The 14,544-nt window shown below is 43.5% G+C and overlaps 1 protein-coding gene across 3 annotated transcripts in view; it reads right to left on the bottom strand.

Annotated features, from left to right (window-relative positions):
* ARHGAP25 (Rho GTPase activating protein 25) overlaps positions 1 to 14,544 on the bottom strand; it is a 313,218-nt gene that overhangs the window by 51,135 nt on the left and 247,539 nt on the right. Inside the window, exon 1 of one of the 3 annotated variants that reach the window (XM_069214181.1) lies at positions 7,840 to 8,160. The exons of the other annotated variants lie outside the window; for them this stretch is intronic. Coding sequence (XP_069070282.1) covers positions 7,840 to 7,957 — 118 coding nt within the window. The 5' untranslated portion in view covers positions 7,958 to 8,160. Of the gene's footprint in view, positions 1 to 7,839; positions 8,161 to 14,544 lie in introns of those variants that run through there. 3 annotated transcript variants of the gene reach the window in all.

The following is a 14,544-nucleotide window of genomic DNA, read 5'->3' as shown; positions in this document are numbered from 1 at the left end:
GCATTCACTCAGACACACCCCAAACACAGGGTACTCAGCCTCACTTGCATACATCTGCTTTTTGAATGGGTCTTCCTGGGCTTGGAGGGTGGAGGGCCCGCCCTCACACAAAGGACTGCCACACCCCCTACTGGGACTCTGGCAGACAGAACTGAACTGAAAGGGGGCTTGGTGCATTTCTTAGACACTCTTTGAAGTCACCCCCCCTTCAAAGGCACAACTTAGTATAAAACAGGGCCTCTGCCCCACCTCATAAGACACTTGCTGGAGAAGAAACCTAAACCAGAAACTACATCCTGCCAAGAAGAACTGCCTGGCTGCTCAAAGGACTCACCTGTCTGCTTTTCTACAAAGGACTGCTGCCTTGCTGTTGGCCTGCTGCCTTGCTGAACTCTTGTCTGGCTGTAAAAGTGCTCTCCAAGGGCTTGGATAGAGCTTGCCTCCTGTTCCCTGAAGTCTCAGGACCAAAAAGACTTCTCTCTTTCACTTGGACGCTTCGTGCGCCGAAATTTTCGACACACAGCTTGTTCTGCGGCGAGAAAAACGCTGCACACCGACGCTGATCGATGCGACGCCTTCGGGACGACCGAAACTTTGACGCACGGCCTCACAAGGACAACGCCGCCCGACTTCCAAGGAGAAATCGACGCAACGCCTGCCGTGAGAGTGGAATTTCGACGCACAGCCCCGCGGAACGACGCGCAGCCGGAAAACAAGCAGGAGAATCCACGCACAGACCCGGGACATCTGTTAATCCCCGCGATCCATAGAAGGAGACGGTCCGCGTGACGGAAAACAATGCACGTCTTCCCCCGAGTGAAAAATAACGACGCAAGTCCGTGTGTGAAGGGGCGCAACCGACGCACACACCATTTTTCCTCCTGTAGAACGACGCAAGTCTCCCCGCGTGAAAAATAACGACGCAAGTCCGTGTGTGAAGGGGCGTAACCAACGCACACACCATTTTTCCACGCATCTCCTCTTCTGCGGCCCTCAGCGGAGATTTCCCACCAGAAACCAGGTACTTTGTGCTTGAAAGAGACTTTGTTTGTTTTTTAAAGACTTAAGACACTTTATATCACTTTTCAGTGATATCTTTACAAATTCATATTGCATCTTTGATCGTTTTGACCTGCAAATACCCAGATAAATATTATATATTTTTCTAAACACTGTGTGGTGTATTTTTGTGGTGTTATATTATGGTATTGTATGATTTATTGCACAAATGCTTTACACATTGCCTTCTAAGTTAAGCCTGACTGCTCGTGCCAAGCTACCAGAGGGTGGGCACAGGCTGATTTTGGATTGTGTGTGACTTACCCTGACTAGAGTGAGGGTTCTTGCTTGGACAGAGGGCAACCTGACTGCCAACCAAAAACCCCATTTCTAACAATCTTCAGTAAGTAACCTGCAGCAGTCCTAGTGAAAATCAGTATTGGCGTACCTATGAGCTGTCTCCTTCCACAGTGACCAGCTGTCATCTGCCACTGTGACTCCTGTCACAGTGGGCATCCGTGATCACACCTGACAGCCTGCCTTATGGGCAGGACTCTTGAATATGTGAGCATCGTCCCTGGGCAGACTGGCATACTTTGCATCATATTATTAGCAGCACAACATTTTGATGAGCTCCTTTCTGACAGACGAACAGCAATGGGGAATGTACCCAGGCAAAGAACTTTAAACTGGTGATATTCTTCTTAATATTCTTAATACTGACATCTGTATGGCCTGTAGGCAGTGTGGCACACTATTTCACACAGTTGAGGCATCTTCTGTAGCACAAAAGTTTGCTTGCTTTAGAGTCAGGTGATTTTAGATCTGGCACATGATTTCTTTATAGGAAGCAATATGCTTTTCTGCTTGGGAAATATATTGCTCCTGGGTATAATGGAAGACAGTGAAATACGGCATTATCTTGTTACCTCCCCTTCAGACCTCCCTGTAAACCAGGGGTCTCTAAACGTTTCTGCAGTGAGAGCTACTTCTGATCAGTGAAAACCATTGTGAGCTACTGAAGGCTAAACCACTCACACATTCTTACCAGACACGCCCACGCCTAGCTTCACTTGACTTTAAGCCTAATGTCCAAAGAGCCAGATAGTATGATTTGAATGCAATACTTTGACTTGAGGCACTATGACAGGGCTGCCATGTGTGTCAGTGAGAGCAGTGGCATTAGGGATGTATGAACATGTGTGCAGATGAATGGGATATATTTGTATGTGTGACTGAGAGCCTGGGTAATATGTACTTGCAGCACAGGACATACCTTTCGCATATGTGACACCGTTACATGTATAATACAAACATACAATCATTTTTTTTAAATGGGAGAAATTTAAAATGCGCAAAAGTGTTCTGCAAAAATATTCGTAATATGGAACATTTTTCTGCACTTTAAATTTCTCTCCTTTAAGGAGGCAATTCTATTTTTCAGTTATACTTATGGCATAGTGTCTACTGGCCATTAGGAGGAAGAGGCCTGTTGTAAAAATTTGAAATGTGGAAACATTTCAATGAAGCATCATTTTGTTCACAGCTCCAATACTGAGTTGACATGGTCTTTTATCTAAGGGTAAAATACATCAGTTCTTTAGTTGTTCACCTCTGTGCCCCAGTCCCAGTCATAAATCTCACTGAGCACTTCTCATTATCAGGATGTACTATCTGCAGCCTGACAACAATAATGTAAAATAAACATAGCCTTCCCCTAACTTTAAAAGGAATTTATGATCTTGTGCTTATTTAAAAAATGAACTCAAGGCTCTGAGCTACTATGAAGGGAGTAACTGGAAGAAATTTGAGCTGAACACTGCACCATTTAGACCCTTTTACCCATTTATTTGTCTCCCAACAACCTGTTTCGCCGCACAGATCAATCAAGAGGGTCAGGCTGGCTCACTGTGCTAAATGACTTGATTTCGGGTTGGTTTGAATATGTTTGAAAGGATTGGATTTGGTTTCCAGTCTGACTGATCTCACAGCTTCTGCCATACCAAACTGTTTGAACAACATCTGATACATTGTGGAATGAAATTGTCTCCACTATGTGTCATTTACAACAGGTCCCTTGGCATTTTTGAACTGTTTCTTCAAGGACTTTTCCTCTTTACTCTTTTGGAGGGAGAGCTAAAACAATTTCAGTTAAATTATTTTGGGTAATAACGAAACACATTCATTCCCTTGCACTCCCAGATATTTCTCTTTTCATAATATGTAGTACTTGTCCAATTTAGGAGAACTTATAAGGTGGGCACACCTGCTATTAATCTAAATTTACAAACCAGTAGTGGCAAAGCCTGGACTTGGCAAGCTGGTGCAATGGTTAAATTTTCTATTTGGGGTTTTTAGGTTGAGGATAGCAGCACACAAGTGAGGCTTTTCTGATGTGTTGGCATCTATTTGAGCTTTTAACCACACCCACCTCACGCCCATCAATTTAACTGGGAAACCACTTACAACACTGCAAATGCAACAAGACATTTACTGCGATGCCGTCACCACGCTTACCGGACGAGGTCAGGAAAGTGGGTCTGGGAATAGGATTGAGGGTAGGGTGGGTTGGGGGGGGTCGGCTTTTAGGGGTGGGTTGGTTGTTTTTAGACCAGGTGGGAGTCACTTGTTTTTCGGGCAGGTGGGAGTTGGGGTAGGTTTTAGGGCTCAGGGAGGGTAGGGGGATTCGGAGTAGTTTTTAGGGGCAGGTGGGGGGGTCAGGTGGTTTTATTTTTGAGGAGTGGGGTGTCGGGTAGTTTTATTTTTAGGGTGGGTGGGGGGGTCGGGGTAATTTTGCATCTAGGATGGATGGGTAATTTTGTTTTTAGGGGTGGGGGATGGGGAAATTTTGTATTCAGGGCAGGTGGGGGGCAGGTTTTTAGGGGCGGATGGGGAGTAGGGGTAATTTTGTATTTAGGGTGGGTGGGGGGGTCGGGTTTTTAGGAGGGGGTGGGGGGTTGGGTTAATTTTGTTTTGGGGGGGTGGCAGGTCGGGGTAGGATGCCATCAGGTAAGTGGGGCTGGGAGAGGATTGGGGTAGTTTTTAGGGGTGGGGTAGTTTTTAGGGGTGGGGTGAATGGTTATTTTTTTTCTTTAAGGGGCGGGGGTGGGGGTCGGGGTAGCTTTGTTTTTAGGGTGGGGGGAGGTCGGGTACTATGGTTTTTAGGGTGGGGTGGGGTAATTTTGTACTTAGGGCGAGTGGGGGTGGGTTTTTAGGGGCGCAGTGGGGGTTCGGGTAATTTTGTATTTAGGGAGGGTGGGAGTCGGATTTTTAGGGGTTGGGTGGAGAGTCGGGGTAATTTTGTTTTTAGGGGCAGGGTAGTTTTATTTTTGGGGGTGGCTCGGTTGTTTTTAGAGCTGGTGGGGGTCACTTGTTTTTAGGGCAGGTGGGGTTTGGGGTAGGTTTTAGGGCTCTGGGTGGGTCAGGGGTATCGGGTAGTTTTTTGGGGCATGTGGGGGTCGGGGTAGTTTTATTTTTGGGGCGGGTGGATAGGTCGGGGAAGTTTTATTTTTAGAGTGAGTGGGGGTTTGGGGTAGTTGTGCTTTTAGGGCGGGTGGGGTGGTTGGGTTTTTAGGGGCAGGGGTGGAGTCAGTAATTTTGTATTTAGGGCGGGTGGGGGGTTGGGTTTTTAGGGGCGGGGATGGGGGTCAGGGTAATTTTGTTTTTAGGGGTGGGGTAGTAATATTTTTGGGGGTGGGGCCGGTTGTTTTTAGGGTGGTTGGGGGTCGCTTGTTTTTAGAGTGGGTGGGGAGCTGGGGTAGGTTTTAGGGCTCAAGGTGGGTGGGGGTATCGGGGTAGTTTTTAGGGGCTGGTGGGAGGGTCAGGGTAGTTTTATTTTGGGGGGCTAATGGAGGGTCGGGGTTGTTGTGTTTATAGGGCGGGTGGGGGAGGCAGCATGCTGCAACCACGCATGCCATTCACACATGCCTTTACTAGGCATGCCTTTACAATGAAAAATCATTGTAAAGGCATGTGTGGTGGTAAAGGCATTCGTGGAAATAATGTGGTCATTGTTCCGATTGCGTTGTTCAGGCATGCGTGGTTGGCACCTGCATTGTTCCATCATACATCCCTTTAAATCCTTTGTGGGCTTTTCTTTAAAAAATCCTTTGATGACATAGGTAAATGCTTTACATTTGTCCCTCCTTGGAGCGATTTTGTTACTGCCTTGGGGACTGACCCTGTTACATGGATAATTGCACTTTTGCCGATATGTTTGACTGCAAGTGAACTTCTCTTTCTTTTTGTGTCTCTCGTTCATGCTCACGCTCATGGCAGCTGTGGTGCTTTGAATAAGCTTGCTTATGTCAACTGTTTACTTTTCATTTTCAGCATTATTTTCACCGCACCTTGTTGCTGCCTGTTGGTTTGTGGGGTATGAGGCTTTAAATTACCGGCAGAAAAACTAGTAAGTTATACTGGTTACAAATACTGCTGCATGTCAATAGACACAGATACACTTCAATACAGCATATTAATGGATCTAGAAACCAGCCCTACATAGTGTTTCAAGCAGATGCCCAAAAAACAAACTCGCCAGAACTCAGCTGGATAAGCCTATACCTCTTATAACTGGACAGCTGGATTAGCCAACATGGCTGGTTCTAAGCCGCAACTTTACCAAATCTCTATCTTGTCTGATGAACCCAATGCCTGTTCCCTTCACGCTTTCTAGTGCTTCCGATCGTTCCCCTCCCACCCTATACTGCTTCCGGTGTGTTCTGATAACAGCGTGCCACCTGTTAGATTTCTACACGGTTTGTCCCCTGCCCCGGCTTCCCATTCCATTCAGTGTAATGATATTCATATATTTGTTTACAGAATACAGTGCCTTCTACAAACTGTGTGGGTATCCTCATGGTTGGCTGTAACCTCAGCCTTGATTGATGTCTGCGTTTTACGGGCCATGCTGATGACACCACCGGTATGTTTAACCCGGAGAATATTCTTGTGTGGTCTTGTATGCTTTGATGGAGGTCTGGTGGGTTATTATTATAAGCATTATAGCCTGATGTCGAGGGATATAATGGCTTTTAAATTCCCAGAACCTTATTTAAGTCACAGGCCGCAAGTGATGTGCTCTGGTGGGGAGGCTACACGTGATCTGAGTTGATCACATGCATTACAATACATACAACCATGTGTACTTGCCTCCTTCTAACAGTTGCCAGTGTTAAGTTCTAGGCTGTGCTTTCAACAGTAGAATTATTTGCGCATGTGCAAACCCTACCACTGACTGGTCAACATGGCTGGGCTTTATTTTAAGTTTATTATTTATGCAAAAAAAAAACTTTAAAAAAAGATGGTGTTAACATCAACTGGAAGTTCCTGCTAACTCGTTGCATCTCCTCCACATACCAAGGGCCAGATTTACAAGACCCTAGCGCCACCGGAGCATCACTTTCAATGATGCTTTGGTGGCGCTTTTCACTGCCCCATATTTACAAGGAGGCGTTAAGCCACTTTTTGTGGCTTAACACCACTTTGTAAATATGGGCCCCTCTGACGCAGTTTTCTGCGTCAGAGTGGTGTGCAATGGGTGTTGATGTGAGCGTTCCAACGCAACACCCATTGCTTTTGAGGCTGCCCCAGATTTGTAAGAAGGTGTAAATCTGTGGCAACGCCAAAAACTAATGCCACCCCGCAGGTGGCGTTAGCATGGCACAATTAGGAGCAATACTTTTATTACTCCTCGTTTTTAGGTCGCGTGCACAAGCGCTCTGATGTGATGTAATCTATCTGTGGACTTTTAACCACGCCCCCCGCACTCCCATCGCTATTGCTCTTCATGGGCTTGCCTTTCAAAAATCCTTTGTTTTCACTGGTAAATGCTATACATTTGTCCCTCCTTGGAGCAGTTTTGTTACCGCCTTGGCCATCGTCCTCGTTAAATGGATAATTGCAGATTTGCCGATCTGTTTGACTGCGAGCGAACCTCTTTTTCCTTTTGTGTCTCTCCTTCGCGCACATGCTCATGGCAGCCATGGCGCTTTGAATCAGCTCGCTTATTTCAACTGTTTTACTTTTCAATTTATGTGGCAAGAAAAGTCCAGTTGTGAATTTACAAAGCTAATAGCTCTAACTCGAGCAAATGCGAGAACCGTTGTATTGCAAATGCTTGTTTTTACTGCAAATATATGCCACAGACATAAAGAAAAGAAACATGTGGGACAAAACATGCCTGCCATATGCTTGCAATATCAAATACATTCAAAAATACATAAACCAGTGAATATAACTTCATTAGACCAGTACATCTATTTCCCAACCAGGAGGCAGAAGTTCTAATAATAGATGTGGAAACATGTTCTAGTTGTAATGCACATTACAGAAAAACAAGATTCGAAGTGAGAAAAATAAAATACACTGTTGGTTTACAGTTATTGTTTCAATACACAATGAGTACTGAAAAAAATAAAAATTGTTAAAGCATCGAAAAAAAAACATTCACAAAGGAGTGACCCAGCACTCCTAGCACTGAACCGCCCTTCTTTTTTAATGTGCACGTGATCAGGTAAATACCACCGCTCGCAGTACAATTACCCACTGCCACATGCTGTAAACGGGGATGGGCAGAAGGAAAATGTGAATAACAATTAACAGATGAATGGAGGGAAATGGCTGACCTAGAGTCCCCCTGTCCATTTATGTACAATAAGTGTATTAATTTACGATTTATTTTATTTAGACAAGGCTATCAAAACAGCTGAAGCTGTCCCTAGACCAGACCTAAAAATCGATACTTACATGCCACTAGGCATGTAATGCAATCGTGGCAGATACTCAAAAATGGTAGGTTCCACCCCGCCTACATTTTGAGCTACCTTTAGGTCACAGTACCTTTCCTCCGCGTGAACATCTTCTTCCTCTTAAAATGCAGGTGGAGGAAGCGCAGCTGCCATCCCCGGATGCAGCACCAGCCGCGTTGGCAGTTGAAGCTGCTTGTCCTTTTAGGCATGGCACGTACGGTGGCCGGCAGAGGGTCCGTAAGCAGAGTGCAGGCCAGCGCCAGGCGAGGACATGCCCGCCCGCCAGCCCCTGCTCATGGTCTCGAAGCAAACTTCATCACTTCTGCAAGGGCGCTCCAAGCACTCTTGCGGGCACCACAGGACGAGCCAGCGCCTGCCCTGCTCGACAAAAGGCTCCTTTTGTCTTACCAGTAATAAGCACCAACCTGTCTGTCACTGAGAGCAATAAAAAGAAATGGCATTTTTCCACGAGCTAAGCCGAAGTTCCCGTTCAGATAATGCCCGGAAGGCTTCCAAAGTCCATGCCTCTGCCAGGCAAAGCTCCCTGTCTGATATTGATTTTTTATTTTCTTCTTAATTACATATTTAGATGAAGGCGCTATATATATATTAATTACAAACCAGAGCCTCCCGGTTGGGAATAATCTTTCCAGACTAACTTAAAGTAAATGCTCAGGGCCTACGGTTAGTTTAATCGGCCATGAACCTTTTCTGGCTGTGTAAAGTCTATCCTGAGTACTGCAGTTGAATGAAATGCCAAATGTCTGAGGAGGTATCTACTAACAAAGACACGAATTTAAAACACGTCTTCTTACCACTGCACCATGAGTGGGGAAAGAATGTGAGTTTTAATGGTGTTTTTTTAAAACACATTCGCAGCCCAATTATCAACCGAAAGGGCTTTTGCGGCAGGGCCGGCTTTAGAGGGGTGCGACCAGTGAGGTCGCACTGGGCACTGCCTTAGAAGGGGCACTGGTCTCAGCGGAGACGCTCTGTTTATCAATAGCTTATGCTTAAAAAGGACCGAGTTCCCTGTGCGTCCAGCTTTCAGGCAGCATTAACAATGTCAAGAAAACACTTCTGATTAATGCTCCTGCTAGAGAGAGAGAGATCGGAGTATAGTCTAGTGGCAGTTTTGACTCGCCAGAAAGTAGCGCAAAGGGTCAATATGCCTGCTGCACAGAACAGATCTGTATTTTATGTGGCTAGCTTAGTGGATTAGTAAAGCCAGCCTTTACTAGTGCTTCAAATCAAATGAGATGTGTGTGAGAAAGGGGCTATGAAGAGATGAGGGGCACTTGTGCTGGGTGTGAGGGAATCAGAGGAGGTCAAGATTGTTCCATCTGGTGCTACCAGCGCTAAAGCTGTCCCTGTCCCGCGGTGCTTAATTTGTGTTGGTGCCTCTTCACATTCTGCAATGCAGCCTGACCATTTTCCTTTACAACACTGATGGAGAGACTTCAGAGAGCTTTTGGGAATAAGGGACTGTAAGTGAATTACATGTGGAGAGTGGTCAAACAGGAAAGTGATGGGAAGAGTGAGAGTGGTTACTCAATTATCTGATAAGGAATAAAAATCAGTGCTAACAAGCTTTGGTAAATTGTCAATAGATTCGGCTTCTTCTGGGTGCATGCATTGATTATTGAATAATGTATTGGTATGCACTTACAGAAAATACAGAGGCACCCAAAAACTGATCTGGTGGCATGCAGTGGCAAGCAGAATATTCTAGATCACTTGTCTAGGTTATGCCTCTTGGGAATCATTCCTAATACCGGTTGTTTAGCCACACCCTTTTTAGAGATCACCCACCTTTACATCCGACTTAAAGCCCTGATAGGCCTTAATCTCTTTCACCTAAAGCCCAGGTCCTGTGGTCACATTAAGTCATATATAATCCTCCAGGTGCGTGTTTATGCCATTGCATAGTTAGAAACGATGGGCCGATTACGACTTCGGCGGAGAGGGTTAATCCGTCCCAAATGTGACGGATATCCCTCCCGCTCTATTACGAGCTCCATAGGATATAATGGACTCGTAATTTGGCCGGCGGGATATCCGTCACCTTTGGGACGGATTAACCCTCTCCGTCGAAGTCCTAATCAGGCCCTATGTGTCTGTCACCCGACAACGTGAGGTCTGTTCTGGAAAAGGGCTTATATTGAGCCAGAATGTCGTGAAATGCCTGCGGGCAGTCACCGGTTTTACCAGGACAAGATTAAGGGCCATATGTACAAAAGCTTTTTCCCATAGACACAGAATGGGTAAAATCCTTTCGTACATCTGGCCCAAGATTCGTATGGAGAGAACTTTGAATAACACTTCTCTCTGTACGTTGCTATTGTCATTGAGATTACATGGTCAGTTGGCTCTTGAAGTGTTGTCATCTTTGCTGTTTATTGGGTGCCAGCAGCAGAAAGCAGAGATGTTACAGGGACATGTCTCCTCGGCTGGGAATTCCCGATTACCAGTTTCCAGACTATCTAGAAAAGGACCGTTCGCCCAGGATTCCATCTGTTGGATGCCAAAGAGCCCTGGTACTTGAACACTGAACCATCTGACGGCGTTTTAAATCTATTTCCCTTCGATTTCCCCTCTTTAATTCGAGGAGAGTTTGTGAGATTTGAAATCGTAAATGCGATCATTTAAAGGTTAGAATTAAAAACTAATTAAAAAAGATTGGTGTACTTAATATTGTAAACAGCCTATTGGTCCCTTCTGTCTTTCCACCTTGGTTTTCTCCCAGAGCTGATTTTCTATCTTTCGTCATCTTTTCATACATTTGCCCTACCATTTTAATAAATATAGTAAAGAAGTTTGCCCTCTTGCTGTGTTCAAGTGACTGTCCTTGAAGAAGCTAGGCCTAAGTACACGAAAAAAGTCGAGGACTGCAGCTCCACTAAACTAACTTTTGTGGTACTATCATAGTGTCAGAGGACCAACAACCATAACCTTAAATCTAGAGCAGGATTTTAATTCAGACTAATTGCAGGCATCAAGCAGATGATGACGGCTATGACCTGCGATGCCTGAAATAACCATATTCTCAACAAGGAAAACAACCCAGGCACTTACTCCATCTATAACAAAACATGTTCCTCTGTAAAGCATGCTTTCACCTTAAGGGATTTCTTGTTGCGATGCAAAATGTTTGTTAGCTCAATAAAATAGTTATCCTATTGCCCTCGAGGATAAAAGGCTAAGTGGACCCACTGGAACTGACACTTTTGACCCTGGGGCCAAACACAGTTGAATGCATTGGGTGTATTAACCCACTGAGCTGTCAGATCCACATATGCTTGGGACCTCCGGGAAAGCTTCCTCCAAAAAACTCATCACCCCATTGCAATAAAAACTAACAAAAGAGGTGGGGTCAGACTATGTACACATCCATGATAACCTCAAAAAGTTTAGTAAAACGCCTTGCAGTCCAAATCTAACCTGGCGCGATAGTAACAACAATGTGAATTGCCCGAAGGGGACCTTCACTCCCAGTTTTACCAGCAACCTCCACAGCGTGTTAGTACTCATGTCAAACGTCATCCTTCGAAACATAAAGACATGAAGAGGCATCGAATCCTTCTCCATGTTACCCAAAGTATCTTAAAAGAGGCTAAGTGACCCACACGGCAAACAATTCCATAACAAAAAACAAAAATCAGCAATTAAAATATTGTTGTGTCAGCAAAGTTAATAGATCATCAGCACCTTCACTCTAACCACAAATTACTACTTAATGGCCCCATGACCAAAGCCTTATGAGAATACAAATGGGACAACGTAGCCTTCTCGAAATGCCATGGCTTCGATGGCAGTTCATCCAAACAATTGCAAACTGTGAAAAACATAAGCAAACCAGTGGCAGAACGAAGCCGACCCAAAAGTCACTCTAAGTCTGTACTTTCAATGATAGTTTTTTTTAGAATCGACAAGAGGCATTTGAACAGCTAAACCCGTCTGAGCCATACCTAAATATAGGTAACTCAAGATGGTTCTGGAATAGCAGAGCCCTGTGAATAACTAGATCACATAAATTACTTTACTACAAACTGCCAGAATTGCTTACTTTCCTTTACCTCTATTACCATCTGAAGTTGTAATGACTGATCTTGCTGGTGTACCTCTTCTCACTGTCAATCAAAGTTTTATATTTCGTCCTTTCACCTTTTTATCTTGCATGACCTGCACCAAATAGGAAAGCAACGGGAATGGCGTTGTGTTTACCGCTTATATATGTTTTTGGATAACTGGGATTGCACTCTGCATACAGAAGGAACTACAGTACTTTTGTAAAACCCCTCTATGAGCCGCACTACTTATCTGGTCGTTATCTTCTCTTGGAGTAAAGTTAAGAACCGTTTCATGGATAAAGCACCACTTACCGAAAAACCTGAAAATAGTTGGAGATGTTTGCATTATTTGGTATCAATTGACATTCCTTAAATTCCAACTATGCTATAAAATATTGAGAACTTTATACACAATTCTGCAAAGATTACATCAATTGTGCAGTTACAACCCCAAGTTAGAAAGAGAAGGTGTGTCATAACCATAAATCACCAAAATTATGGAATTTCATGTCAGCCTAAGAACATTGACAATCCAACTAAGCAGACAGCAGAAGGTACTGATAGTCACACTCCTTTTTAAAGTCTTTTCATTCTCAAATCATTACTTTCTTTGATGACGTTAGCCTGGATACCTTTACTAAACAATGTGCTTCCACATCCTCCTATCTTTTTTAAAATGATGAATGATTGGCAGAAGGTGTATTCCCGATATCAGAGAAGCATGGGCATGTTACATATATAAAAATGACAATTACGAACAACTTACCTGATTTCTAAAACTCAAAACTTATCACCAAAGTCCCATCTTCGGGGAAACCCATGGAGAAAGTATTTTACTTTCTGATACACAGCTGCATATCTGTCTTTTCCGATATGCAGCACATTCAAAGTATTGGTCTACATGCTAGATGGTGATTCACACATTCACGATAAACCCTACCTAGTGGTCCTCTGGGAATCTTTAGCTACTCTGAACACGGATGACCGGAAAGCCCTGCTGAGCAAACTCTCATTACAAACTGGACGGGACAGTACTATGATGAAGTAGTTCTTTAGATACCTTTCTGACAGATCTCAGTTTGTAAAGACTGAACCATTAGTTTCTTTTCTCTACTACTATTTTGAGTTTTCCTCAGGATACAGTTCTTCTCCCTGTATTTACATGAAGAAATTGGGTAAAATTTTGGCACTGATATTGACAGATGCAGGACAAATAAGTTTCAGATGTCCACTGTGTCCTACTTAGACTTTAAATGACTTCTCTACACTCTGAAAAGATGTCTGACATCTGCCAAACTCTAAATTAGACCCTAAACTTATGTTTCAATTGTGTAAGTTTTGGATGGTGCAATTTTCTCTGAAACTCATCCAACCAAAACTGAATTCTTCTGTTTCACCTCAGGAAATGCTGCTAACCGGTGCACCCCTACCTAACATCGCTGCTCCTTTTTGTACTATCCTCTATTCTAGTGTCTTCAGTCAAGTGTCCTGGTTTCAACCTCGAAATACATCTAATTCTCAAATCCCATGTTGCCAAAATATGTAAATCTGTTGGCTCTCAGCTCTGCTTTCTTCTGTGAATTAAGCATTGATCACCCAAGGAGACATCAGTACACGTGAGCACGATCCAGGTGATTTCAAACATCCCTGGTATGAATTCCTCCTAGTTAGTGTACCAGAATCCTTTCTACCGCCCACACTACAAACTGTCTTCTACTATGCTACAAGAGTTCTCAGAGCAAAATGGTTTGACCATTACCCTGTCCTCATAACCATACACTCACTACCATCCTAGTTCTGTTTCCTATTTTATTTTTGATGGTATTTTGATGCTATTTGTGCTCAACTGCCCTTGTGGCTTGTTTTTCACTCTGTCAATATGTATATATAAATAAAATCTATAGATTCCTATGAGAGGACTTTAGGATACTCATGGTGAATGGCTAACGATCATCAAACAAGACTATTAGGTATAGAAATGAATTGAATAGTAGAAAGCAAGGAATAATTTAGCCCAGCATCTATGATCAAAATTGTGAACTAGTAAACATAAAAAAATGTGTATATGTTGATTTAGAATAAACTTCATTGTTTATACAAGATTTAAATTAATACAACTTAGACAAGAAACAACAAAGCATTAAAACACTGATTTCTCTAACTATAGAAGTGTCTTGAATTAAAGAAATCCAAAGCTCACTCTGAAATATTGAAAGACTAATACAGCTACCTTAACAAAGTGAATGTTCTATGTGGAGGGGGCGCTGTTCAAAATTATTTCCCTACTGTGATTTATATGTATTCTGCAAAATTACACATTTTTGCTGCCACTTATTTTTTTGGTTAACAGCCACTCCTCGATCACAGGTTTCCTTTGGGGAAATAAATCCAAACAGGTTTCCTGCAAAGTACAGATGAGGAATGTATGGGGAGGGCTGGGTTGGGCAGACCTTAAACTACAGGGAGTGCAGAATTATTAGGCAAATGAGTATTTTGACCACATCATCCTCTTTATGCATGTTGTCTTACTCCAAGCTGTATAGGCTCAAAAGCCTACTACCAATTAAGCATATTAGGTGATGTGCATCTCTGTAATGAGAAGGGGTGTGGTCTAATGACATCAACACCCTATATCAGGTGTGCATAATTATTAGGCAACTTCCTTTCCTTTGGCAAAATGGGTCAAAAGAAGGACTTGACAGGCTCAGAAAAGTAAAAAATAGTGA

This window comes from Pleurodeles waltl, chromosome 11, assembly GCF_031143425.1.
Source record: "Pleurodeles waltl isolate 20211129_DDA chromosome 11, aPleWal1.hap1.20221129, whole genome shotgun sequence".
Classification (NCBI taxonomy): Eukaryota; Metazoa; Chordata; class Amphibia; order Caudata; family Salamandridae; genus Pleurodeles; species Pleurodeles waltl.
This window is presented reverse-complemented; position numbering and strand designations above follow the sequence as displayed.